Genomic DNA, 26,904 nt, shown 5'->3' on the forward strand with positions numbered 1-26,904 from the left:
ATACTTTTATGTCTCCTAGTGACAAGACTTCCTGCTGACATTGCCACATGTAATCATGGCCATGGGATTTATTGAAGTGGCCCAGCTGTGGTTGGTCAGGAGGGATGGACAGCCCACGGGTTGAGGCAGGCTTTCTTTCCTTTTTTTTTTTTTTAAAGTTTATTTATTTTGAGAGAGAGAGAGAGAGAGAATGCAAGGGAGCAAGCAGGGGAGGGGCAGAGAGAGAGAAGGAGAGAGAGAGAGAATCCCAAGCAGGCTCCATGCTGTCAGCACAGAGCCCTTGTGTTCCATCACACAGTGAGATCATGACCTGTGGCAAAATCAAGAGTGAGTCAGATGCTTAACCTTAACCGACTGAGCCACCCAGGTGCCCCAAGGCTTTCTGATTGGAGTAGCTTCTCAGGCTGTGTAGACATCTAAACCAGAGGCCAGTGTTACTGTGGAACAGGATTCTCAGTTCAGTTCTTTTTAGTTCCATATTTTCAGTGGCGTGGCAAAAGTATGAAAAGATCACAATTGGTTTGGGCTGGCTGGGTCTGGGTATTGGAAAAGCTGAACCCCAGCGTTTTGGGGAGGCCAGTGAAGTAGGTGCCACAGTCCTGCTGATGTCTGTCAACATCTCATGAGTGAGTAAAGGTGGGCCAAAGCTTTGGAGAAAGACGCCCAGAGAGACTGAAAGAGAAAGGCATTTCATAATGACAAGAGCTATAATTATCTTCTAATTGCACTTGGAGGACCATCTCTTAGGAGAGGAAGCTTTACAACTTGTAAGTCATTTGCAAGGTTATTGGACTACCTTCAGCGATGTATCAATTAATATATTCATCTGACAAATAATTGCTAATGCTTATGTGTGTCCGACACTGCTCCGGGCACTGGGAGTACTCCATGCCTTTCATGGGGCTTACATCTGAGTGGACGGAATGTGCAGTGTATCAGATGGTGTTTAGTGTGATGAAGAAGACTGAAGGGGAAGAGAGGAGAAAATGACAAGATGAGAGAGAGAGGCAGAGTGTGTGTGTATGTGTACGTGTGTATAAATATTTGTGTGCTGGTTTAGGTAGGGTTTTTGTTTAAAGGTTTGTTTTCGGGTCTGTTTTATAATGAAATATCTTAGGGGCAGCTGGGTGGCTCAGTCAGTTGGGCGTCCGACTTCGGCTCAGGTCATGATCTCACCGTCCGTGGGTTCGAGCCCCGCATCGGGCTCTGTGCTGACAGCTTGGAGCCTGGAGCCTGCTTTGGATTCTGTGTCTCCCTCTCTCTCTGCCCCTAACCCACTCGCATTCTGTCTCTGTCTCTCTCAAAAATAAATAAACATTAAAAAAAATTTTTTTAAGTATTAAAAGTATGAGGACAAGGTCTTTTGTATATGAGGGAATGAAAATTTCTCATAAGCCTTACCATACTGCTTCACCATATTAATTTCATTCCAAACTACAGTATCTGTTTTTATTAATAAAAAACAAAAAACAAAAAACAAAACAAAAAAAACACCCCACAAACCTTTGTTCAGGGAGTTTGTATATTTCACAATCCAAACTTGTCTTTTTTTTTTTTTCTAAATTCTGTAGCCCCTACTACCACTCTGTGTGTGTGTGTGTGTGTGTGTGTGTGTGTGTAGCTCCAGACTCCCACATGCACCTCCCCAACTCTGGGAGACAACTGGGACTTGCCTCATTTCTCTCTCCCTGAACTGCAGCCTGGAATGCTCTCCAGGCATTAAGTTGGGCACTCAAAGGGCTCATTTCATTTATGTCCTCTTTCTTGGGGTCATTATCCAGTCCAGTATCTGAAACCATGGTTACATATGTTTTATCTATTTTTTTGGTGTATCAGGTGAGTATGTAGATCTGGTCCCTGTTATGTTATCTTAGCACATGCAGAACTTCCAAACTATGGTCACTTTAAGGATAAGACTTCTGAGGCCCAGAGGGGTTAAGTCACTTGGCCGAGGTCATCAGTAGTCACCAGTAGAGCGGAGTCTCAAAGCAGCCTCTGTCTGGCTCCCAAATCTCAGCTTTTATGCACTATGAGTTGCTACCTTCCTGTGAATTCAGGAGTAAGCTCCACATCTCTCTACAAAAAGGCATGAGCTTTGGGACTGACGTTTGTTTCCCTTATGACTTGATCCCTTTGTGTTCTGACTCCTTTGCAGCTTAAACCCAAGTTGGAACCAGAGAGCTGTACAGAGAGCTGGGTTGGACAGATTCCACATCAATGGCTCGTTACTAGTGGGCTAACTGTCCAATGCAAGGCACTTTAGATACTATTCGTGTATTAGTATTGTGAACTTACTTGCTCATTCATCCAACAAACAGTTACTGAGAGCCTATTATGTGCTAGGCACTATGCTAAGCGCTGGTGTTACAGTGGTGAACCAGACAGGTGTGGAGCTTACTGTTTAGTAGGGGAAGGCCGCATGAATAACAAAACAGATATGGACGTGTCAGATGGTGGTGAGCGCTGAGCTAGGCAAAGCAGGAATGCGGGCCAGCACATATTTTTGAGTACTTATCTAAAACCCAACATAAATGTCCACACACCCAGCTGGGCTCCCTCCACCATTCCCACACCCACACAAGCTTGCTAGTAAGCAGGGCTCTGAGGAAATGAAGCAGGGCAGTGAGATGGAAAGCAACGGTAGGCGCTGCTCTAGATTGGAGGGTCTGAGATGCTGAGGCCGAATGACAAGATTTCACATCTACTGCAGTTAGAAGGAAAGAGTATTCCATGCAGAGTGAACAGCAAATTCAAAAGCCTGAAATGGTAACTCTTTTTCCTCCTTGGCATGCGTGCATGTGCATACACACACACACGCGCATACACACACACACACACATCTGAAAACCTGTAAACACCTTTCATTCCTACATTTCCAGGCTCCTGAAGCCGATTCTTCTTTAGGAACTCAGGTGAAGCGACAGCAGGGCCAGGATGCCAAGGGATCAGGGTCCCAGCCTCAAATCTCATCTCTACCACTCAAGGTTACTGTGAAGAGCACATGAGATGAGATATGCTCTCCAAATTTCTTGTGTCCACTGTAGAACATGAGCATCAGTGACTTACTAATCAATAGTATAAAATTGCCTGCTTAAAAGTGTTACATAGGGAGGGACTGCCAATACTCTGGTAATGACTGTCCTTCATTTTTTTTTTTTTTTTTTTTGCAAAATTAGAAAGAAAAATTACATCCATTCTGGACAAAAGTTAATCAATAATTGCATCCACATTTTGGTTCCTGCAGGTGGTTCACGGTTTTCAGTATAATGTGAAAGTCTAGAACACAGGCCTGGACATAAATGCTCACTCTGACACATGACTGCTGTGTGACCTTGAGCAGATTACCAAGCCTCTCTGGGGAAAAAGAGGGTGTCTGTGAGGATTAAGTAGCATAGTGCACTCAAAGGGCTTGGCATAGCCCTTGGCACTCCCTAAGATTTCACTAAGCTACAGCGGTATTGGCTGTCTGCAAAGGGAACTCCAATTTTTCAGCGGCTGGGAAAATCCTTCCACTCTGACATTTCGGCTAAAAATAATTTCATTTTCATCACGTGATCAAGAGGCATTTCTGGCTCTTCTCTCACCCTCATTCAGCCTGGATGGCTGGCTGGATGACTATGGAGGGGGGGGGCGGGGGGAAGAACAGAGTCTGCACTGAACAGCCCAGCCGGCTCCCAGTGCCTGAGGAGGGATGTTGCTGACGCACCAGCGCTATGCTTGCATGACCTGGACCCTGCAGTCTGCTGTGGGTGTGGGCACAGTGCACAGGCAAACCTAGGCAGTCCAGTGCTGTTTGTTTCCAGGCCCCAGGCAGCAGATGCAAAGTGAGAGCCCTGTTTGCACAACCCGTTTCCATGGCAACAGGAATGTCAACAGGCAAGGGATTCCTTAAGCTGGTAGAAAAATCCTCTGCCCCCACCCTGCACATCCAAGTGAAAGAAAGTTCCCACACTGAGCAGTGAGCAGATCCCCGAAGGCCAAATTTTTAGTAAAAAAGCCAAGAAAAAAATCTGGGACCAAAGTACACAAATAGTTTGGACAAACATACAGCTTATTCCCAGATGGGTTTAATTTTTTTTTTTTTCTCTAGTGTACTTACGGGCAAATTTGACCAAGGTGTATGCATTGTTTAGTTGGTGACAGCAAGGTCAAAGTTCACAATTCCTGGCTGATGGTGGAGAAGCATGAAGCTTAGCACAGTAAGCTAAGTAAGCATTATCATTTGCACTGTTCATTCCAAAGCAGACTCGGGGTCGGCTTTCACTGGAGGATGGTCAACAACTATGCAGCGAAATTTGTAGGACACACAACTAATCTCCCAATTAAAAAGACCTTCCCGGCAATTCCTATCAAAATAACACGAGCATTCTTCACAGAGCTAGAACAAACAATCCTAAAATTTGTATGGAATCAGAAAAGACTCTGAATAGCCAAAGCAATCTCGAAAAAGAAAACCAAAGCTGGAGGCATCACAATTCCAGACTTCAAGTTGTATTACAAAGCTGTAATCATCAAGACAGTATGGTACTGGCACAAAAACAGACACTCAGATCAGTCCAAGTAGTAGGACCAGAACCTGCAAAGTATATTTATGTAGCTTAAGAAAAAAATGCATCAGTCATAAGGGGCATTGGTCAGCAACTGAACATGAAAAAAAGGATCTCATCAAAGGTGAACATGTATAGTACCTATCAAAGCACTGTCCAGGGGGTAAATGTCTGTCCAGGATCTCTTAGCCTGACACCATTAAGTAGAAGACTCCAGTCATTAGGGTGACTATCTAATTTACCATCCAAACCAAGTCACTGTTGACAGCAAAAGAGGTGTTATTAACCCTTGTGCTAGGACAATAAACCAGGACTGTTCCAAGCAAGTCAGGACATAAGGTCACTGCACTTCAACTAATTCTTTCTGGTTTATGCCTCTCATTACAGCCTTCTACTTATACCAAATGTGCTTAAGGCTAAGGTATTCATTTTTTTTCAATGTTTTTTATTTATTGTTGGGACAGAGAGAGACAGAGCATGAACGGGGGAGGGGCAGAGAGAGAGGGAGACACAGAATCGGAAACAGGCTCCAGGCTCCGAGCCATCAGCCCAGAGCCTGACGCGGGGCTCGAACTCACGGACCGCGAGATCGTGACCTGGCTGAAGTCGGACGCTTAACCGACTGCACCACCCAGGCGCCCCTAAGGTATTCATTTTTATTATTTTTTAAATTTTATTTTATTTTAAGTTTATTTTGAGAGAGAGATTGAGTGCATGGGAGCGAGTGCAAGTAGGGGAGGGGCAGAGAGACAGAGAGAGGGAGAGAGAGAATCCCAAGCAGGCTCCATGCCGTCAGCACAGAGCCTAATGCAGGGCTCAATCCCACAAACCATGAGATAATGACCTGAGCCAAAACTAAAAGTTGGACACTTAGCCGACTGAGCCACCTAGGCACCCCTAAGACATATTTTTAAATGTATTGACATTTCTAAAAACTTGGATGCTTCTTACAATTGATAAGGGCATTTAATACCAGGCTCCTTCCCCACCCCAAACCTGTTATTAATTTAATAATACATCTATGGTCAATGATATCTTATAATCAAGGATACAGAGTAATTTGGCTTTCCATGCAGGATGACACAAAGGAGAATTCATTAATCAGAGAATGTCCTCCCACCACGCATTTATTTCCACTGGAAAATAACACGTAAATAACTTGGTTTTAAGCACTGGTTTCTTGTAAGCTTGGTTAGTTTGAATTGGTAACCTAAGACTGGTTTCTGAGTCTGTAAGGCCAAAGTCCAGATCAAGGGCTGGGGCGAATTTACTGAGGTCATTCTGTCCCATACAGACCTGTTTTAGAAATCCCCAAGCTTTAGTCAGGGGACAACCCTCAGTCCCACCATGGGCACCGTCGTGACCCTTCCCATTTGAAACTAGTAAAGGCGACAGGAATCTGACTTAGATCTGTTGAGTTTAAAAGGCCAGTAAGACATTAAAATGAAAGTGGGGCTGCAAGGAGAACTTGAATGGTCACACATAAGTGGAAGAAGAAATGATTTTGCTTGTGTTTAATATAGCTACCGTTCAGATAAACCACCCGGGGTAGGAAGTGACTAAGTACAGTCAACAAAGATGTTTTAGGAATGTAAATAGATTTCACAACAAGTGCCAAATTGGATACAGTAATGGTGGCTTAGTGTTTGCAGCCTCTTAGGAATACAGTAGTTCCCCCTTTATGCATTAGGATATGTGCCAAGACCCCTGGTGGATGCCCAAAACCGCAGATAGTACCAAACCCTACATACGTACATACATACCTATGATAAAGTTTAATTTATAAACTAGACATAGTAAGAAATTAACAACTAATAATAAAATAGAATAATTATAACAACATACTGAATGAGTTATGTGAATATGGTTTCTCTCCCTCTCTAAATATATTGTACTGTACTCACCCTTTTATGCATGATGATGTGAAATGATAAAATGCCTAAGTGATGAGATGAAGTGAGGTGAATGATGTAGGCACAGCGACGTAGCGTTAGGCTACTATTGACCTTCTGACACTATTTCAGAAGAAGGATCATCTGCTTCTGCACCTCAGTTGACCATGGATAACAGAAACCACAGGTAAGAGGGGACTACTATACAGAAGTTTGGGGAAAGCAATGTGATCATTAATCACATCTGATATTGGCTCAGAAAGTTGTGTGCATGGGGGGTGGGGGGAGGACATGGAACTGAAGCACGATTATATTGCAAATATCATAAAATGTTATTAACGATACGTTCCTTCAACAAAATAAACAATGGTAATGTAATACGTAAAATGAGAAAAATAGTTGAAATCAACTTACTTATTTTGTCCAATCGTCTCAAAATCTTTTACAACAATTGTAAGGGAAGATGAAGAGTCGAGTGGTATACCCCTCAAGTCAAACTCCAAAATCTGTCCATGGAAAGGTTATAAAAACAGAAAAGTTGTTTAAAAGGGTCAGGAAGTATAGTATAATAGACATACAGACACTAAATGACTAAATGTCATTATCTTAACCAATGTCAGTCTTGTGAATCATCAATTCTATAGTGAGTAGAAGTGACCAAATTCCAAACCTGGAGGCTGCTGAGAGCTGTGGGAAGGCAAACCAGACAGCCTCAGAGGACCTGGGCGTGACCTCTGGCTTCCCATTTTCTAGGCTCTGTGACTATGGGCAAGTCATCAAACCCATCTCAGAGTCAGAGAATTTACCACAATTGGTCACAAAAATAAAATAAAATGAAAATGCTTTCTTCATTGATTGTTTTTAAGTTATTTGCTTTTCCTAGTCATATTATTATCAAAGAGATAGATAATCTAAAAAAACATTTTCTAAAATGCATCAGCCTTTTATTTTAGGCTTGATTAGTCTGCACCACCATGATTAGTCTGCAATCAGATGAGACTTTCATCTTAAGGCAATAAATTGCTGTCTAATGGCAAACACAAAAAAATATTTTAACATAACACCGCTGATGTTTTTGATTGATCGTGTAACATATGAATTAAATAAAGCAGAGCCTACTGAAGATTTGATTCTCCTTGTACTGGGTTTGGAGTGGGTGGTGAATGTGTCAGAGCTCATATTAGAATCCTAACCCTAATAGGTTTGGGGTTAGCATTTCATTTGAGTTAGATTTCCGTTATAAAACTAGAGTTGGGAAGTTTACTTGATAAATACAATTGCAATTAGAAAAATATACATGTTAGATGGGGAGCCTGGGTGGCTCAGTCGGTTGAGCGTCCAACTTTGGCTCAGGTCATGATCTCACGGTGTGTGAGTTCGAGCCCCACATCGGGCTCTGTGCTGACAGCTCGGAGCCTGGAGCCTGCTTCAGATCCTGTGTCTCCCTTTCTCTCTATCCCTCCCCTGCTCACACTCTTTCTCTCTCTCAAAAATAAACAAATAAACATTTAAAAAAAAATACATGTTAGAAACAAAACGGGGTGAGACGGATGATACCCTGCAGAGGATGTCTGCTCACGTGACCATTTCCGCCTCTGCCATCAGCTACATGGATTGACCAGATATAAAGAAGCATGTGAGAATTACTCAAAACTGGAAGCACTACATGCATACATAATGTACTTTCAATTTGTTTTATTCTTGGAGATCTGTGTGAGGTGCTAGGATCCACACACAGCATCCACCGGGACCAACCAGACTGGCCTCTTGCTTTCACGGACCTGGTAGTCCAGCTGGCTGGGTTCTGGGTTCCAGTGAAACTGCAGAGAAGAAGAACTGCCTTTCAACTTTCTGCTTCTCAGAAAGGCATTAAAAATACAGTTCATCTTCACCTCATTCAATGAAAAGGTATGGATTTATTTTAGTTTCGGGACTAGGAGAGGAGGGGAATTTAGTTGGTGGAGGAGAAGTCTTCACAGCCTGGTGACTTAGTGACAATAACAAAGACATTTATCACTACGCTTATCCAGGAAAGTTTGACCAGCTTTTGGGAAAAACAATGGGGCTGATGATCATCTTTTAAAAAATTAGTCAGCATAGGAAAATCTACTCAGTGGAAAGAATGAAAACTTTCACATATCTATAAATCTATTCAACACTGAACTGCTTATAAAATAGATACAAAGTCAACACTGGGGGAAGTAAATATATTATAGCCCTTCCATAGAATGTTGCATAGTGTTGGGGCGCCTGGGTGGCTCAGTCAGTTAAGCATCCGACTTCAGCTCAGGTCACGATCTCACGGTCCGTGAGTTCGAGCCCCGCGTCAGGCTCTGGGCTGATGGCTCAGAGCCTGGAGCCTGCTTCAGATTCTGTGTCTCCTTCTCTCTCTGCCCCTCCCCCATTCATGCTCTGTCTCTCTGTCTCAAAAATAAATAAAAACGTTAAAAAAAAATTAAAAAAAAAAAAAGAATGTTGCCTAGTGTTAAAGATACTTCTGAATGGAATGATACGGTATATTCTTAGGATATAATAGTAAGAAAAAAATAGGAGAGGAAGCTGTATCTGCTATATGTCAAGACATCATATTTTATTAATTTATTTATAAATAATAATTACTTATACATTACAATATACTTATTCAATAAACATTTATTGCTATATCCCAAATGTTAACAGTAATTGCTTCTGGATAGTGGGTCCAAAGGTAAATTTTTTTGTTTATCTAAAGCTTTCAAAATGTCTACATTAAGGATATTCTACTTTATCAGCATAAAACACAGTAAATGTCATTAGTCAGACACACAGTGTCATGTAATGTACTCTTGGTTAGTCACGTGCAGATACATTTTTAAATATGGAGCTTTCCCTCCGCGACTCTGGAGATGATCTAAGCCCACCCCTTGCTCTACAGATGTGCCCCAGATGTGTAACATAACTGGACCGAGGTCACACAGCAAGCTCAAAGCTGCTCCCGGCTAGAACATAAGTTTCCTACTCCCTTTCCAGACTTCGCTTACACCACTACTATATAGGAGATGTCATTGTGGTATGTCCCCTTGAACTGTTCTGCTATCTCTACGGCCACAAAGAGAGATAGAGTGGTGGGGGATGCAATGTGGAGATTCTTCTTTCAAAGGGAAAAGCTAACCTTTGACCGAAGATAGGATAACCAGATGTGGCTTATCCACTGAAACAATGTTAAAAAAAAAAAAAAAAAATGAAGTTACCTCATTCCATACAGGGTTGAGTTCATTGTCAACTTTCTTTGTTTTCTTTTTCTCATCTGCAAATAAAAAATAAGAAATATCAATTAATTAGAAATATTTCTAGAACTTGTCCATTCATTCGTCCATTCAAAGAGCATTCCCTTGAGGGCGAACCGTGTGCTTGCATTTCCCCATTCATCAGCCTAGAGTGAGGACGACAAGAGTCAAGGTTCTCCAAACTGAATGGCATTTTTTGACCTAAAACATTTCTCCCACCCCAGGTCTACGAGATGTTGGGGAATGAAGGACTCATAATCATGGAAATGCTATGATCCCCTGAATCTCCCTCACCAGTTCCTATAGACCAAGGTTACCCAGGGCCTCTGTGTCTCCAGTGTGTTGCAGAAAGAAGCCAACAAAGCTAACCTTTGCCAAAAGGTGTCACCATTTTATAGATGTGGCTACTGAGACTCAAAGGAACTGAGAAATGTGTCTGAGCTAATACATGGCACTGGTTCTTATATAACCTGCAATTTCCTCTCTGACACCCATGCTGCCTCTGCATGTGATAAGACCCCACAGCTTAAAGACTGAGCTGGACTCCCTCCCATAGGCCTCGGCACAAGGTAATTAGTAGATGAACACTTTCCATGACCTGCAAAGAATGTAAGGTTTCCTTTACAACAGGCTCACCTTTTCTGAAGACATGGGTTTTCTCTCTGTGTGTCTGAGACCTTCCTGTGTGAATAAATGTTCCTCCAGCTAGTGTTCAAAGTTTCCTTAGAGAAGTCCAAAGCACAGAGAGGCGTCTGTTGGATCTCTAAGTCCCCAAATACTCATCAAAATAAAAGCTAGTGTTTGAGTACCGAATGTTTTGGAGGCATGAGCTATCCGTTTTCAGGGGGAGAAAAATAAAACAAGTTCTCTTCCTGTGTGAATTCTTTACCATCATATAGAACATTCATCACGCTTCTGACACCAGATGTATGGTGGGGCGTTCCCCAGCCAAGAAATTTTCTGTGACACCAGCTGGGTGTTTTACAATTTAAGTCAATGATGATACTATGTACCTGGAGACAGCGTCCCTCAGGGCTCAGAGGACAATAGCAAGTCCACGCTGTCACCTGTGCTTCTGACCTAGCAGGCTATAAATCTGAGGTTCCTATAACCCTCATACTGGGTTCAATTAACTGGCTCGAGCAGCTCACAGAACTCAGGAAAACATTTATGTTTACTAGTTTACTAAAGGATAGGACAGAGGGTACAGATGAACAGCCAGATGACGAGATACATAAGATAAGGTCTGGTAATGTCCTGTGTACAGGAGCTTCTGTCCCCATGGAGCTGGAGTACCTCAACCTCCCGGTACATGGATGTGCTCATCACACACCTGGAACCCCATACTTCTGGGATTTTTGATGGAGGCTTCCTCACATAGGCAAGATCAAGTATTAACTCTATTTCCAGTCTCTTTCTCCAGTCTAGAGAAGCCGGGAGGAGGTGGGGGCAGAGCCAAAAATGCCAAGCTTCTTATCACAGCTTGGTCTTCCTGGTGATCAGTTCCCATCCAGGAGCCATCCAGGAGCCCACCCAGAGTGATCTCATTAGAACAAAAGATGATCCTACTCTTCTCACTTAAGAATTTATAAGGGTTTTAGCTCAGTGCCAGAAAGTGGTGGGGGAAAGGAGCAGAGACCAACATACATATTTTTTTCTCATCTCGTATCATCTAACCTCTTAAAAAACCCCAGGAGATATGTATAATAATTTTCATCCCCCTTTTGGAGCTAAGGAAACCGAGAAGTTAAGTGGCATATTCAAAGTCCCAGTTGGTAAGTGGCAGGGATAGCAGCCTCACATTGGTGGCCACACTGGGAACCACTCCCCAGTTACCCCTCTGCTGCTATGGAACGTAGGAGGTAGTGGGTTCCGTTCAGCTGAGTGTCATGTTGTGAAGGGTCCCAGCAGATGCCAGTTGTGGGACTAACCACCTCATTCTTCCAAGACCTCAGCATAGACAAAGCATGAATCATCACCCTTACTCTGATAAGCATTAACTTTTCCACTTGAGCAGCTCCCAGAGCCCAACCGGCTTCCCTTTTTAAACTTCAGCATGACCCGTGCTCGCTTCGGCAGCACATATACTAAACTTCAGCATGACCCTGCTCATCGGCTCATGCTGGGGCCTGTACTGATGTGTTCTAACTGTGGTCTCTATGTGGCCTACAGAGCGCCTCCCTGCATATGACTCTGATATCACCTAGAAGCTGTCCTGTCCCTCCCACATTTCCCTACTGACCCCACCTACCCCTCCCATCATCTGATGAAAAGCCTCCCAATTTTCCTCTCTGGTTGCCAGACAAGCAAGTACTTTTGAGAGTAAGACGGGCCAGGCAAAGTTTAAACTGACAGAACGGGACACATGGCTTCTTTGCACAATTGGAGCAGCCTGTTCTATATAACCATCTACAGGTGCCAGAAATTACATTCCTTTGTTTTTTTTTTTTAATGTTTTTTTATTTATTTACTTTTGAGAGACAGAGAGAAAGCACAAGGGTGGGGAGGACAGAGAGTGACAGGGATACACAGAATCTGAAACGGCCAGCCTGATGCGGGGCTCGAACTCACGGACCTTGAGATCGTGACCTGAGCCGAAGTTCAACACTTAACCAACTGAGCCACCCAGGCGCCCCGGAAGTACATTCTACTACAGTGTCTCTAAGTCGTTCCGATAGCCCTGCAAGGGTAACATTCTCATCCCCTTTTTATAGACAAATAATTGAGAGAAGCTGGTTAACTTGTCTAAGGTCACACAGCAAATAAAAAAAGAGAGTCAGAAACAACCTACGTCTCCTTGGCTCCAAAACCCGAGTGTGTGTTCACTATCACACCACAGTGTCTCATTGGAAGCTGTCAGAAACACTGGATAAAGAAAATGCATGAATATCATATGAGTGACGGGCTTGACGTCCTGAGCAGTGGCCACAGGAAAGTCCAAGGTCAGACTTCAGAGTATCCTGAGACTCTCTAAGACTATTTGCTCCAACACACAAAATGTGACATCTGTGAGTTTTTCTGGGGAGACAGTTTATTCCCTCATCAGATTCTCAAATGAGTTCATGACCTTCACCAAAGTTAAAAATTCCTGACTTCGACAAGCATGAAATGGTACCATTAATATCCCTCCAGCTCACCACCACGCTTGCTGCCATAACCAGGCCTGGCGGGTGGAGAACTGAGTCAGGAAAGAGTGACTCTGGACCCTGGGACCACAGCAGATCTTCAAGATAAAAGATGGACAATTTTAAGAGGCCATAGCAGAGTAAGTAAAGCAAGGAGAAAGCAGCAAATCATTTATAGAAATTGGGTATGGGGGCTTGAGGCAGAATGTGGGTCCCTGATGGATGGTATTGAAGGAAAATCTCAGTCTCCAAGTCCCAAGATTCCAGGCAGGGAGCTAAAGCAAGGACAAGGGCTCCAGAGAGGCTGTGGAAAGAGCCAGTACTTGTCCAGTTGAGCTGAATCCCAAGCCTGGTTACTGGCCTGGGAATCAGCATACAAGAAGAAATGCTGCACTGGGAGATTTTGGTGCTGAGCCTGGTACTGATCTCCCTCCCCTTCCCCACAGGGGCAGGACTGTCCCAAAGTCAGCAGTTGGGGGGCGTGAAAAAGGGAGTGCCACTCGCTCATTCATTTATCTTCCAACATTTATTAAGCACCTGCTGTGTGCCAGGAACTGGGGAAACAGAAGAGTACAAGATAGTTCTTGGTCTTAAAACGTTCCACAAAAGGAGGTCATGGCCTATGGCATAGAAGACCCAAATGAATCTTGATGACTATTTTCAGCACACAGCAAAAAAGCCCACCATGCTCTTGTCCGCTTCATTCTCAGGTTGGAGCTTCCTGCTGCCAGAGGGGGATAATGGGAATAAAGCCTGCCCAGGTCAGGCAAAGGGAGCTTGCAGCCCAGCCCATGGAAAGGGTCCACTAAGTGAGTTCTTCCACCAGCAGTAAAGCATTTCCTCATTCTTCTATCCAACAAATATTTTTGAAGTATCACTGGCCCAGACACTGAGCTGGACGCTGTGGGAGATACAAAGGTACCCAAGATATAGTTCTTGCCCTCAGGTGCTCCAGCAGGGAGCTAGATGTGGCCACGGGGGACTGATATAGAAAGAAGGCGGCAGTTGCCATCAGAGGGGGTACAAATGAAAAGGGGAGGTGACTTCAGGCTGAGGGCACCAGATAAGGCCTCAGAGAGGAAGCAGAGGCTGAGCTGGGGTTTGAAAGACAAGGATGGATTGGAAACGTGGAGCTGGGAAGAAAAGGTCATTCCAGGTGGGAGCAAAAGGGTGAGTAGGTCAGTCACAGGGGAGAGAGAACCAGTCATGTTTGGGGACACTGCACACTTGGCATTCGTGGCTGCACAGTGTGTGCAAGAGCGAGTGTGAGAGTAGGGGAGGACCCTGTGGGAGGGAGGACACTGCCCTCCATTTGGTTGGAGCCAAGGGAATATGGAAGGGAGCAGAGTCAACCAGGCCGTGTGGGAAGGTTATGGTCACACTGTGCAGCCACGAATGCCAAGCTAAGCTTCATTTGGCAGATACAAACCACTTAGTAAAGAGGGTGTTAGACACTGGGCTTTATGGCTTCAAGAGGTTCATAATCCCATGAGAAAAACCAAGTTGCATAACAACTCTTCCAATATATGCTCCTGAACACATGATTCCATTGTGTATTGACGAACAAAGGGAACCAGCCAAATCCTGGCAGGTGCAGGTTGACCAGGGCCAGGTGGGACTGTTCAAGTGGAACGTGAGGCCACTTCAAACACTTGCATTAATGTCAAGGATGCCACTCCATAGGGGGCGCTCTCTTCTGGCCAAGCGTGTGCTAAATCCTGCCCATAGGTCATTCCATTTAACTTTCTCAGCAAGCCCATGCATCTCGAATTTGCAGATGAGCAAAATGAGCCCAGAATGGTTAAGTAAGTTGCCCAAGATCACAGAGCTAGGAAGAAACACTCTAACTCAGGACTAGTTTAATTCTATAGGCCATGTATTCAACTGCTGTTTCTTGCTTCTCCCTGGTCAATAAGTAAAGATTATATGCTAACATTGGCTCCTATCCTTCTGGAGAAACCCAGCTCGACCTCTTCTAAAAAAGGAGACTCTATTTTTTATCAGAATGTGTGCACATTATATTTTATTGAAAACCTATTCACACATAAATGTCAGCCAAAAAAAACAAAGATAAATTTCTTCCTGTCTCTCTCTCTCTCTCTCTCTCTCTTTCTTTTTACTTTAGAGAGAGAGAGTGTGTGCGAGAGCGAGTGTGAGAGTACGGGAAACAGGCAGACGGAGGGAAAGAGAAAATGCCAAGCAGGCTCTACGCTCAGCAAGGAGCTGGACTCAGGGCTCAATCCCTCGATCCTGGGATCATGACCTGACTCGAAATCAAGAGTGGGACACTGAGCTGACTGAGCCACCCAGGCGCCCCAATAAATTTCTTTCTTACCAACAGCCACAGAGTCACATATTTATATTATTTAATTATTCAATTCCACCACATTTTTTTTTAAAGGTCTAAATTGCAGAGCCAGATCATCAGATTAAATTACAGGAAGCTCTTTTCCCCTTTTCCACATCACCTACCTCCCCCTGTTCTCATCTCTAATTTTATTAAGATGACAGTTTCCTCCTACGGAAAGGAATTAAATACTTTCAACCCAGAACATAACAACGGATTCAAAAGCAGAATACACTCTGGACCATGACTCAAGGCATTCTTTGGGACATTTCCTGTTTTTTGATAAGTCACGCCTGCCTGCTTCTCTCTCAGTTCGCTGAAGGTCACCGCTGCAGTAATTAACCTGCATGCCAACCTCTGAATACGGTTTCCCCGAGAACTGAGCAAACACTCCTTGCCAAGCCGCCTTGCCCTCCTGCACGGAAACATTTCCTCTGCTGCGGGCCTATCACACCACATGCCATGCTGGGCTCTCCGGGACGGGATGAGGCGCCACCATGACTCCTAAGACCGGACTGCTACATTTGTGCTGAGAGGGCCGGTTCATTTCATGTGTCACTTGTCGAGGCTATGGTGCCACTTGTTTGGTCAAACTCTAGTCCAGAAGTCGCTGCGAAGGTATTTCATAGATGTGATTAACATTTACAACCAATTGTCTTTATGTGAAAGAGTTTGTTCTCCATCAGGTGGATGTGCCCCATCCAAACAGCTGAAGGCCTTAGAGTAAAAACTGAGGTTTCCAAGGGAAGATGGAATTCTGTCTTGGGGCTGTGACATAGAATTCCTACCTGTTTCCAGCCTGCAGGACTGCCCCTCAAATCTCAGATTTGCTGGACTCTATAATCACATGAGCCAATTTCTTAAAATAAGTCTCTCAGTCTCTCTGTCAACACACACACACACACAGACACACACACACACACACTACTGGTTCCATTTCTCTGGAGAATTCTACTACAATGAGTACCACCAGGTGCCCATGGAAATAATAGCATCTACAATGGTAACACTTTTTCGGTACTTCCAAAGACATACCATCTCACTGATCCTCATACTCCTTCAGGGCAAAGTGCAGGACTTGGCCCAGCTCTTCTTAATGTTTCTTTATTTTTGAGAGAGTGAGAGACAGAGCGTGAGCAGGGAAGGGACAGAGAAAGAGAGAGAGAGAGAGAGAGAGAGAGAGAGAGAGAGAGAGAGAAACTCTGCAACAGGCTCCAGGCTCTGAGTTGTCAGCACAGAGCCTGATTCAGGGCTTGAAATCACGAACCGTGAGAGCATGACCTGAGCTGAAGTCGGACGTTCAACCGACTGAGCCACCCAGGCCCAGCTCTTCTGACTGGACTTTCAAATCAGTGAACTTCTCCAATTCTTTGAGATTTGATCTCAGAGAGACATAGGCTCAACCACTGAGCTCAGAATCCCTCTTGTAAACACCGGGGAATTTAGACTAGATGATCTCTAAGTCTGCCTCCAGGTCTAGTGGAACATGTGATTTATGAAGCCCCCCCAGTCCTCCCTAGCTAGATTTCTGTGTCTTATGACATGGCCCCAGGAGAAGTGGGGGTCAGAGGGCATTTACAAAGCTCCCCCAAGTACTTCAGCTTTTTGGTAGGCAAAGTAGATTAACAAGATCTCTAGGTCCAGCCATGCATCTAAACTTGACCTCTCATTGAGAAATACTTCTTCATCTTCTCTGGCTCCCGGGTTGTGGCCACTTTTGTCTTGAGAAACATTCATAGACAAATGGAGAGTCACCCACTAGTTGGCCTAGAATATCACAGACCTCCTGAAGCCATCCAGTCATGGCTAACGGTTACTAAGTGCTCTGAACTAGTCATTGTTTCCGGAGCTTTCTATAGATTGTCTCACTAATCTTTACAACTACCCTAAAAGGTAATAAGCTTCCCCAATTACAAAAGGAGAAACCAAGACAAGAGAAGTTAAGCAATTTATCAGAGGTCACACAGCTATTAAGTGGTGGAGCTGGGATTCAGACTCTGGCAGACAGGACCCAGAACAATCTTATGAGGATTAAGACCAGACGGTGACTCTTTGAAGGCTGGGACTGTATTTTACTAGTGTTGGTATTCCTCTCAGCGTAATCGTTCCATGATTTGAGTGCATTTGACTTCGTAAGCTCATGTATTATTACTAGGGTCGCTTTAATGATTAAGTGAGAAAACGAATACAGAGTGCTCAGCACAGGGCCCAGCATACAGGAAGCATTGAACTAGGAGCTTTTATTTTGTATTAAGGCACCTGGGCAGCACCCCTTGTATGCCCCAAGGGCACTCCCAGGCTGTGGAGCCCGCCCTGGAGGGCAGGGCCCAGCGACCAGAGGAAGCGCCCAGTGACGCTAGGCCCAGCCTTGGTGTAGCAGTTCTCCCACGTGGCTGGGTTCCAGACCTCCGAGGCCCGCCCGGGACAGCTGCCAGACGGGCAGCGACCGCTCCTCCCTGGCAGTCAGTCTGGCAGCCACGAGCATCTGGGAGAATTTCCACCATAAGCAGAGAGGTCAGAGAAGGCTCTGGGAAGGGCCAGCAGGAGATTCCTCCCACCCTCAGGACGTAGAGGGACCTGGGGGGAGCACAGAGACATGTGGCCCATCCAGGTCTACCTGGCTAAATGCGGATCTCTGACTTTTTGTTTATGAGTAATTGTTTTATATATTTGGGGGCTCCGGTATTCGGCGCATAGACATTTATAATTGTTAGCTCTTCCTGATGGATAGACCCTGTAATTATTATATAATGCCCTTCTTCATCTCTTGTTACAGCCTTTAATTTAAAGTCTAGTTTGTCTGATATAAGTATGGCTACTCCAGCTTTCTTTTGGCTTCCAGTAGCATGATAAATAGTTCTCCATCCCCTCACTCTCAATCTAAAGGTGTCCTCAGATCTCAAATGAGTCTCTTGTAGACAGCAAATAGATGGGTCTTGTTTATTTATCCATTCTGATACCCTATGTCTTTTAGTTGGCGCATTTAATCCATTTACATGCAGTGTTATTATAGAAAGATACGGGTTTAGAGTCATTGTGATGTCTGTATGTTTTATGCTTGTAGTGATATCTCTGGTACTTTATCTCACAGGATCCCCCTTAGGATTTCTTGTAGGGCTGGTTTAGTGGTGACAAATTCCTTCAGTTTTTGTTTGTTTGGGAAGACCTTTATCTCTCCTTCTATTCTAAATGACAGACTTGCTGGATAAAGGATTCTCGGCTGCATATTTTTTCTGTTTAGCACACTGAAGATATCGTGCCAAGTTTCAAAGGAGAGATCAGTCACAAGTCTTATAGGTCTCCCTTTATATGTGAGGGCACGTTTATCCCTTGCTGCTTTCAGAATTTTCTCTTTATCCTTGTATTTTGCCAGTTTCACTATGATATGTCGTGCAGAAGATCGATTCAAGTTACGTCTGAAGGGAGTTCTCTGTGCCTCTTGGATTTCAATGCCTTTTTCCTTCCCCAGTTCAGGGAAGTTCTCAGCTATAATTTCTTCAAGTACCCCTTCAGCACCTTTCCCTCTCTCTTCCTCCTCTGGGATACCAATTATGCATATATTATTTCTTTTTAGTGTATCACTTAGTTCTCTAATTTTTCCCTCATACTCCTGGATTTTTTTATCTCTCTTTCTCTCAGCTTCCTCTTTTTCCATAACTTTATCTTCTAGTTCACCTATTCTCTCCTCTGCCTCTTCAATCCGAGCTGTCGTCGTTTCCATTTTGTTTTGCATTTCGTTTAAAGCGCTTTTCAGCTCCTCGTGACTGTTCCTTAGTCCCTTGATCTCTGTGGCAAGAGATTCTCTGCTGTCCTGTATACTGTTTTCAAGCCCAGCGATTAATTTTATGACTATTATTCTAAATTCACTTTCTGTTATATTATTTAAATCCTTTTTGATCAGTTCATTAGCTGTTGTTATTTCCTGGAGATTCTTCTGAGGGGAATTCTTCCGTGTGGTCATTTTGGATAGTCCCTGGAGTGGTGAGGACCTGCAGGGCACTTCCCCTGTGCTGTGGTGTATAACTGGAGTTGGTGGGCGGGGCCGCAGTCCGACCTGATGTCTGCCCCCAGCCCACCGCTGGGGCCACAGTCAGATGTCTGACTTTTTGTGTCTCCACCCTGGCTGCCCTACTGCTCCAGGCTATGTTGTCAAACGAGTTCTGGGGAAAGGCATTTATTTTGGCCAAACGGCAACTATGATAAAAAGCAAAGCTGTTTGGTACATTTCTGACATAGTCACTGATATTGCTGATAAACAGAAAGGCCCAAACAAAAAGGCAGGCGGGATTACCACTCTGCTTTCCATAGCCTGTGCCCCCACCGGCCTCTTGAGATGTCCTGACAGGCATTTGAGCTCTTGAATCAAAACCAAATCCTCCAAGGGAACTGCGGTGAAGCCCAATCGATCTGGACAACCCCATACAGGATCTTCTTCCTAAAAGCGGCCCCTGGGGTGGGAATGCAAGCTGGTGCAGCCACTCTGGAAAACAGTATGGAGGTTCCTCAAAAAACTAAAAATAGAACTACCCTGCGACCCTGCAATTGCCCTACTAGGTATTTATCCAAAGGATATAGGTGTGCTGTTTCGAAGGCACACACGCACCCCCATGTTTATAGCAGCACTATCAACAATAGCCAAAGGATGGAAAGAGCTCAAATGTCCATTGATGGATGAATGGATAAAGAAGACATGGTATTTATATACAATGGAGTATTACTCGGCAATCAAAAAGAGTGAAATCTTGCCATTTGCAACTACGTGGATGGAACTGGACGGTATTATGCTAAGTGAAATTAGTCAGTCAGAGAAAGACAAATACCATATGACTTCATTTATATGAGGACTTTAAGAGACAAAACAGATGAACATAAGGGAGGGGGACAAAACAGAAGAGACTCATAGATATGGAGATCAAACTGAGGATTACTGGAGGGGTTGTGGGAGGGGGGATGGGCTAAATGGGTAAGGGGCATTAAGGAATCTACTCCTGAAATCATTGTTGCACTACAGGCTAACTAATTTGGATGTAAATTAAAAAAAAAAAAAAAAAGCTGCCCCTGGGGGTGGTTGTGTTCCAGCTCTGCCATCTGCCAGGGCTGCAGGTGGAGAGATACCAGGTCGGCCAGGCACCTGGATTAGCTGCCTTGGTGGGAGACCGAACTGTGTGCCTCTTGGGCTTGTCTGTTTATTTTGCATGTGAACATCTACTCCCATGCCCAGCACTTTGAACACATTCACGTCTAATTCTTACAACAGAGGTATCAGTATTGCCATTTTACGGATGAGGAAACTGAGGTTCAGTGATGTTAAGCGACTTGCCGGAGACCACACAGCTAGTGGGTGGCAGAACTGAGCTGCAGCCCCAAGCCTGCCTCATTTCCAGACCTGTACTTTTAACCTCCACCGAGGGCTGAGGATGTCAAGTGACCTGCTGTATATTTTCACCACTTACCAGCCGTGTGACTTTGAGCTGGCTCTCCAGATCTCTGTATCTACATTTTGTTATTAATAAGTATTGGTACCAGATGCCCAGGAATAATAACTCCCATCCATAGGGCTCATAGTATACCAGGCACTCTTCTAAGGGCTTGGTATATGTTACTTGTTACTATTATCTTTATTTTGAGTCATAATAAAATCAAGTAGCTTGTTCAGGGTCACCTGCTACTAAGAAACAAAGCCAGAATTTGAATGCTGGTCTCCTGGCTCCTAGCTTTTTAACCTCTCCTTCCTTTGCCTGGTATGTTTCTGAGACAATTTGCTAGAGAATGAATGAAGGCTGGTACTGGGCAAATTCGCTTCAAATCCAGCTTGAGGTGGAAAGTTCCTAGAGTTTCAGAAGGGCCTCTCAATGCCTGGGTACCCTGTAGAAGAGGATGAAGAAGTCCCCGGCACGGCTGTACTGAAGATCAGATGAGAAAGCCTGAGGCTGTCTAGGACACAGGAGACATTCCTTTGTGTTGGATCAGAATCAGAATCACAAACTACCACCATCAAACAATATAAAGAGGATCATGTTCCTCTGCTTTCCTTGATTCCAAGAGCAAGAGAAAACGAAAGTCACAGAAAAGAACTCTGAAAGTAAGCAGAAAGCACTGAGTCAAAATCTTAATAATTCAATTCCATCCCTTCTAAGCAACGAGCTTCTAGCTGTGCTTTGCTGAAGCTGAGGTCTTGGTGTCCCATAGTAAATAACCTCTTTCAATGGGATTTTTGCCATTGCCAGTCGTTTAATCCACTGTCCCCAGTGCTCCTTCCTAAACTGGGGCTGGCTTTGACATCTGGGCTCTTTAGCAAGCTAGGCTGATCAGTCACCACAGGTACAAGGTAGAGCTGGGAATTGGGACTGTCTGGGATGGGGATGGAAGTAGACTTAGCCCAGAGAGATGAAGCACAAAGAAAGCCAGACACGCACACAGCAGTGGGAGACAGCATAGAACTTAGTCTCAGCGCCCCGGGAGGAGGCCCTTCCTCAAGCTATGTCATACAGGGGACGCCACCATAATGTGTCCAGCACACTGGGACAAACCAGAGGAGCCCCAGACAAGGGTCTGGAGCCCCAGAGAAGGTCTCTGAGGTCAGAAGTGTGAGGCCCCAAGGCACCAATGTCCCAGGCCCTGGCACTGCTCTGGCTACCTGCCCCAGGGCTGACTCTAGCCAAGGAAATACAATGGGAAGGCGAGAGCGCCTGGATGCCAAGCAGAGGGGTCTGAACCTTGAGCCTCTCTGTGCATTACCCCAGGGTGGGCCGGACACTTGGCCAAGACCTAGCCTCTCACATGGGCTGTTACAGTCTCAGCAGTGGGCATGTGCATGGAACCTGCTCCAGGACCCTGACCAAGGCCGCGTGCCCTCCCCAAACCCCTAAAAAGTGGGACTTCAACCGTAAAAAGAGGGAGTTCATTTATTCGGTAAGAATAAATATATATGAAGCCCTTGCTGGACTTAGTAGCTCTCATCACCAATAGAATCTGCAAATAATGAAAAACAATTTTTTTAGCTTTCCGGGAGTTTAAACCCACTGAACTCTGAATTCACTGACTTCTGGCTGGATTCACAGCTGCACTAGGAGCTGTGCGGGCAGGGGCAAGTCTGGCTAGTTCCCGATCCCACCTGCAGTGCTGAGCGCCCAACAGAGTACACTCTTGGTCAACACTTGTTGAATGAATTTATGTTTGGGAGAAGCAGTAAGGAGACACAACAGCAAAAGAGAGAAGGGAGGGAAATAGGGACCGTCCAAGGCAGTCATTTCCGACAAGGAGGAGAGGTCAGCAAAAAGAGCCTTTTTTATTTTTTGATAATGAGAGAGAGATAAAGAAAAGGATTTTTTAAAAAATTTATAAGTTGTGCCACTGGAATGTAAAAGGTAATAAACCAGAGAACTGAGGTGAGGTTAAGTGGAGACTCCCCTTCCACTCAAATATTAGATTAAAAAAAATGTTTAATGTTTATTTCTTTTGAGAGAGAGACAGACAGACAGACAGGGCATGAGCAGGGAAGGGGCAGAGAGACAGGGAGACACAGAATCCGAAGCAGGCTCCAGGCTCCGAGCTGTCAGCACAGAGCCTGATGCGGGGCTCAAACCCACAAACTATGAGATCGTGACCTGAGCTGAAGTCGGAAGTTTAACCAACTGAGCCACCCAGGTGCCCCTCAGATATTAGGTTTTTAATACTTTACTCGGAATATGCTAGAGTTTTAGTCTCCACTAATAAAATGGCTCCAACTTGACTATCAGAGGAACTGATTCACTGCCAAGCTATTTCAGCTCTGAGCATCTGAGTCACAAAGTCATAAAGGCTTTCATTACCCTGTGGAAACTCACCCCAAGAGGGCTGGGTTTTACTTTTATTCTTCTTTAAAAGTTTTTGTGTTCTTGGTACATGTTCTTCCTCTTTCAGGCTGGGTCTGAAACGATCTCCACACACTGAACAACGCAATCCATTCAGAGTGGAAAGGAAGCATTCATAATTTGACTTGGTTGTTTAAGGCACAGGGTGTGTGTTACCTCTTTACCCATGTTGACCTCAGGGAATACACATTGGAGACTCTGGAATCAGACAGTCCTGAGTTGAATCCTGACCGGCCTCTGCCTCAGTTTCCCCACGTGTAAAACAAAGATGATAATAAGACTTAGTTCCTAAAAATGCCATGAGGATTAAATAAGATAATACACACAGGTGTGGGCCTAGTATAAGAATTTAATAAATGGTGGTGGTGGTGTAGCAGGCGGTTGGTACTCAGGCTATCTCCCCCACCATGCCAGAATCTCCGGAAGACCTGAGTAGCAAGGAACACTTATAGCACTTTCTGTGTAAGTGCTTTCCTTTAATCATGCTAATCCTCACAGCCGCCCTCTGAGGTGGGGACTGCTATCCTGTCCAATTTTGTAGATGGGACACCTGAGGTTCAGAGACGGTGGGCAGCAGTGAGTGACAGGAAGTCCCAGGCCCCTCACGGCTGTGACTGTCTTCTGCTATCTGTGCTGTGCAATAACCACACGTGGCTGTGTCCATCTAGATTAATGAAAATCAAGTATTAGTAAACATCCAATTCCTCAAGTCACATTGGCCGCGTTTCAGTGATCGGCAGCCACATGTGGTTCGTGGCTACCATAACACACAGGGCAGACCTCGAACATCTCCACTGTCCCAGAACGTTTCAGCAGACAGTTCTGCTCTCAGTAATTGAGCACACAAATCAGTGACTGCCGAAGGAAGTAAATACAATGAGTACAGCTCTATGTTATTTTCACCAAACTGACTCATTGTTTTGACAAAATAATGAGCCCAACCTAGACCTCTTTCCTAGATTAGTAGCTTCACCTTGTAAGAGGAGAACATAAAGGCCCTGCATCAGCTCTCCTCATTTGATTCGCAAGCTTCAAACTTCTTTAGTCCCTAACCTACACCACTAATCTTTTACTTTTCCACATGCAAAAAGAGCCAAACTTCAAGAGGTGAGATCAGCGTAAAGTTTAAGTTTATTTATTTATTTTTAGTAATCTCTACACCCAACGTGGGGCTCGAACTCAAAACCCAGAGATCAAGAGTTGCATGAAAAAAAAAAAAAAGAGTTGTATGTTCTTCCCACTAAAGCCAGTCAGGCACCCCAGTAAACATATACTTTTAGTCCAAGTACTTTTTTATTTTTTTAAATGCTAATTTATTTTGTGAGAGAAAGAGAGAGAGAGAGCAAGTGGGGGAGGGGCAGAGAGAGGGAGACAGATCCCAAGCAGGCTTCACGCTGTTAGTGCAGAGCCCAATGCATGGCTTGAACTCACAACCTGTGAGATCATGACCTGAGCTGAAACTGAGAATCAGATGCTTAACCTAGATGCGCCTCGTCCAAGTACTTTAAATATATGTTGTTTGACTTTGACAACCTTCAGAGGTAGGTCTTATACCCACTTCACAGCCGGGAAGACTGAGGTTCAGAGAAGTTTCTTGCCATTAATAAGACCAAAGCCCAATATCAAAGTCAGAGGTAGGCTGCAGTTCCTCTGCCTTCCAGCTTCCTTTGAGGTGCAGCCTGTGGAAACTCTGAAGCCTGAAGAACCCAAGATCAGTTTTGTACTTTGTGGGCAGAGGGATCTGGTCGCCTTTGGTCCCATCTGGTCTGTGAGACCCTGTCACCGATAAGACCTTTTGACCCCTGAATTCACCATTGACTCCCTGAACTCAGGACTGACTTTCTGAACTCAGAAAATTCCTAAAAGCTTCTGCCTCACTGTCAATTTCATCTTTTAGAAGCTAACAAAATGCTGAAACAGGAAAAGAAACAGTTGAGGAGGATGCCTACATGGATGAGCCAGAAAGTGCCCGACAGTTACCTCAGTTTCACTATAATGTTAAAATCCCCTCCCCCTGAGTATTCATCCCAAGCCCTAATAAAAGGAGTCTGCCATGGCTATGGAATTATTCCCGTGATCTCCTTATTTGTACAAACAAAGATGATGTTGAGAGGCAACTCCACATGTACAGTCTTTGTCTATAACTCCCCAAGGAGGGGACCCACTTTGGTCTGGTGACATGACCTGAGTGAACGAGGGGAGAAGCCAGAGGCATTCATTCAGTAACTCCTTCTTGATCATTTACCCTCTGCCAAGAACTAACCTAGGTGCTGGGGAAACAGACATAGTCCCTGCCCTTCAAGAAGGTTACTGCCTGATGGAGGAGGCAGACAGAAATCAAATAAGCCAGCAAAAGTACAACTGTATGTTCTGATAGGCGCCATGAAAGAGCATAGGATGTTATGAGAAATAAATACAGAGGGACCTGTCAGGATGTGCTGCTGGGAAGCACAGATGAGTGACCGCTGGTTCCAACCCTGGGCTGGGGAGCCCCGACCAACCAGAAGACCTGGAACTGCAGGAGACCAAAGCTATTTTCCATTTGCCTTCAGCCCTGCTATAGCTCTTGGCACGACCTCAGCCACAGACATCACAGGGTCAGGGCTCCACTGGCTAACAGGCCATCAGCCTCTCTCAGGCGGATGCTGGGCCCCTGCCAGGCAGACGTCCCTTCACAAGAGGGCTGCCTTGATGCTGGCCACCGAGGCTACAGAATACAGAATAAGGCAGAGACCCTTATTCGGAGTCACTGCGGTAAGTGCGGGTTGAAAATCCAAGTCAACCGAGAGTTGCTAAGAATCTAGTATGTTCACATCCATTAGGATGACTATTACGAAAACAAAAAGAAAACAGAACAAGACAAACCAGAAAATAAGTGCTGGCGAGGATATGGAGAAATTGGAACCTTGCACACTGCTGGTGGGAATGTTCTTAAAATCATGCAGTCAGTATGGAAAACAGTGTGGTAGTGGCTCAAAACATTAAACATAGAATTACCACATGATTCAACAATTCCACTTGGGGGTATATACCCAAAAGAATTAAGAGCAGGAACTCAAAAACGGTACCGTTCAGAGCTACACTACTCACCATAACCAAAAAGTGAAGCAACCCAGGTGCTCATCGATGGATGAATGGATAAACAAAATGTGGCATATACGTACAGCCTTAAGAAAGACAAAAATTCTGACACCTTGTACAACACGGATGAACCCTGAGGACATTATGCCAAGTGAAATAAGCCAGTCCCAAAAATTGAATGATTTCACTCAGATGTGGTACCTAGGCAGTCAAATTCACAGAGACAGAAAATAGAATGATAGATGCTAGGGGCTGGGGGTGGGGGAGGGGGGAATGAGGAATTATTATTTAATGAATACTACAGAGTTTCAGTTTGGGAAGATGAAAAAGTTCTGGGGACAGAAGACGGTGATGACCGTACAACAACACGAATGTACTTAATGCTATTCGACGCACACTTAAAATGGTCGAAATGGTAACATTTATGCTGTATACACTGAACCACAATTCAAACACCACCACCAACAAAGAACGTATAGTGGGCCTGGTCAAGAAGTTACAACGTGCTCCCACAGATGAATCTAACACTGGCTCTGCCTTCAAACTGCTTGTGCATCCTAGCTACCGGGCATCCCATTTATTCCTCTAAGTTTGGGCCACCCCTCAAGTGTCCCCCAGCATTTTGTATTGCCCGCCCCCAGCAGTGGGGTAAAGAGTGGGGCATATAAAGGGGGAGGAAGTGAGTGTTTGCCGTACAACGACTGATGTCTCCTAGCTTGCGATGGTACAACTCAATTTTCCAACTTTATGAAGGTGCAGAAGCGATATGCATTCAGTAGAAATGTACTTTGAA

At 44.6% G+C, this 26,904-nt stretch overlaps 1 protein-coding gene across 1 annotated transcript in view; it reads right to left on the bottom strand.

Moving 5' to 3' along the window:
• The window catches only part of MYOF (myoferlin), a 162,239-nt gene that overhangs the window by 117,919 nt on the left and 17,416 nt on the right, over positions 1–26,904 (bottom strand). The window contains 2 exon segments of the mRNA XM_007080098.3: positions 6,854–6,945; positions 9,670–9,725. Of these exon segments, the coding sequence (XP_007080160.2) occupies positions 6,854–6,945; positions 9,670–9,725 (148 nt within the window).

Source organism: Panthera tigris, chromosome D2 (genome assembly GCF_018350195.1).
Source record: "Panthera tigris isolate Pti1 chromosome D2, P.tigris_Pti1_mat1.1, whole genome shotgun sequence".
Lineage (NCBI taxonomy): Eukaryota > Metazoa > Chordata > Mammalia > Carnivora > Felidae > Panthera > Panthera tigris.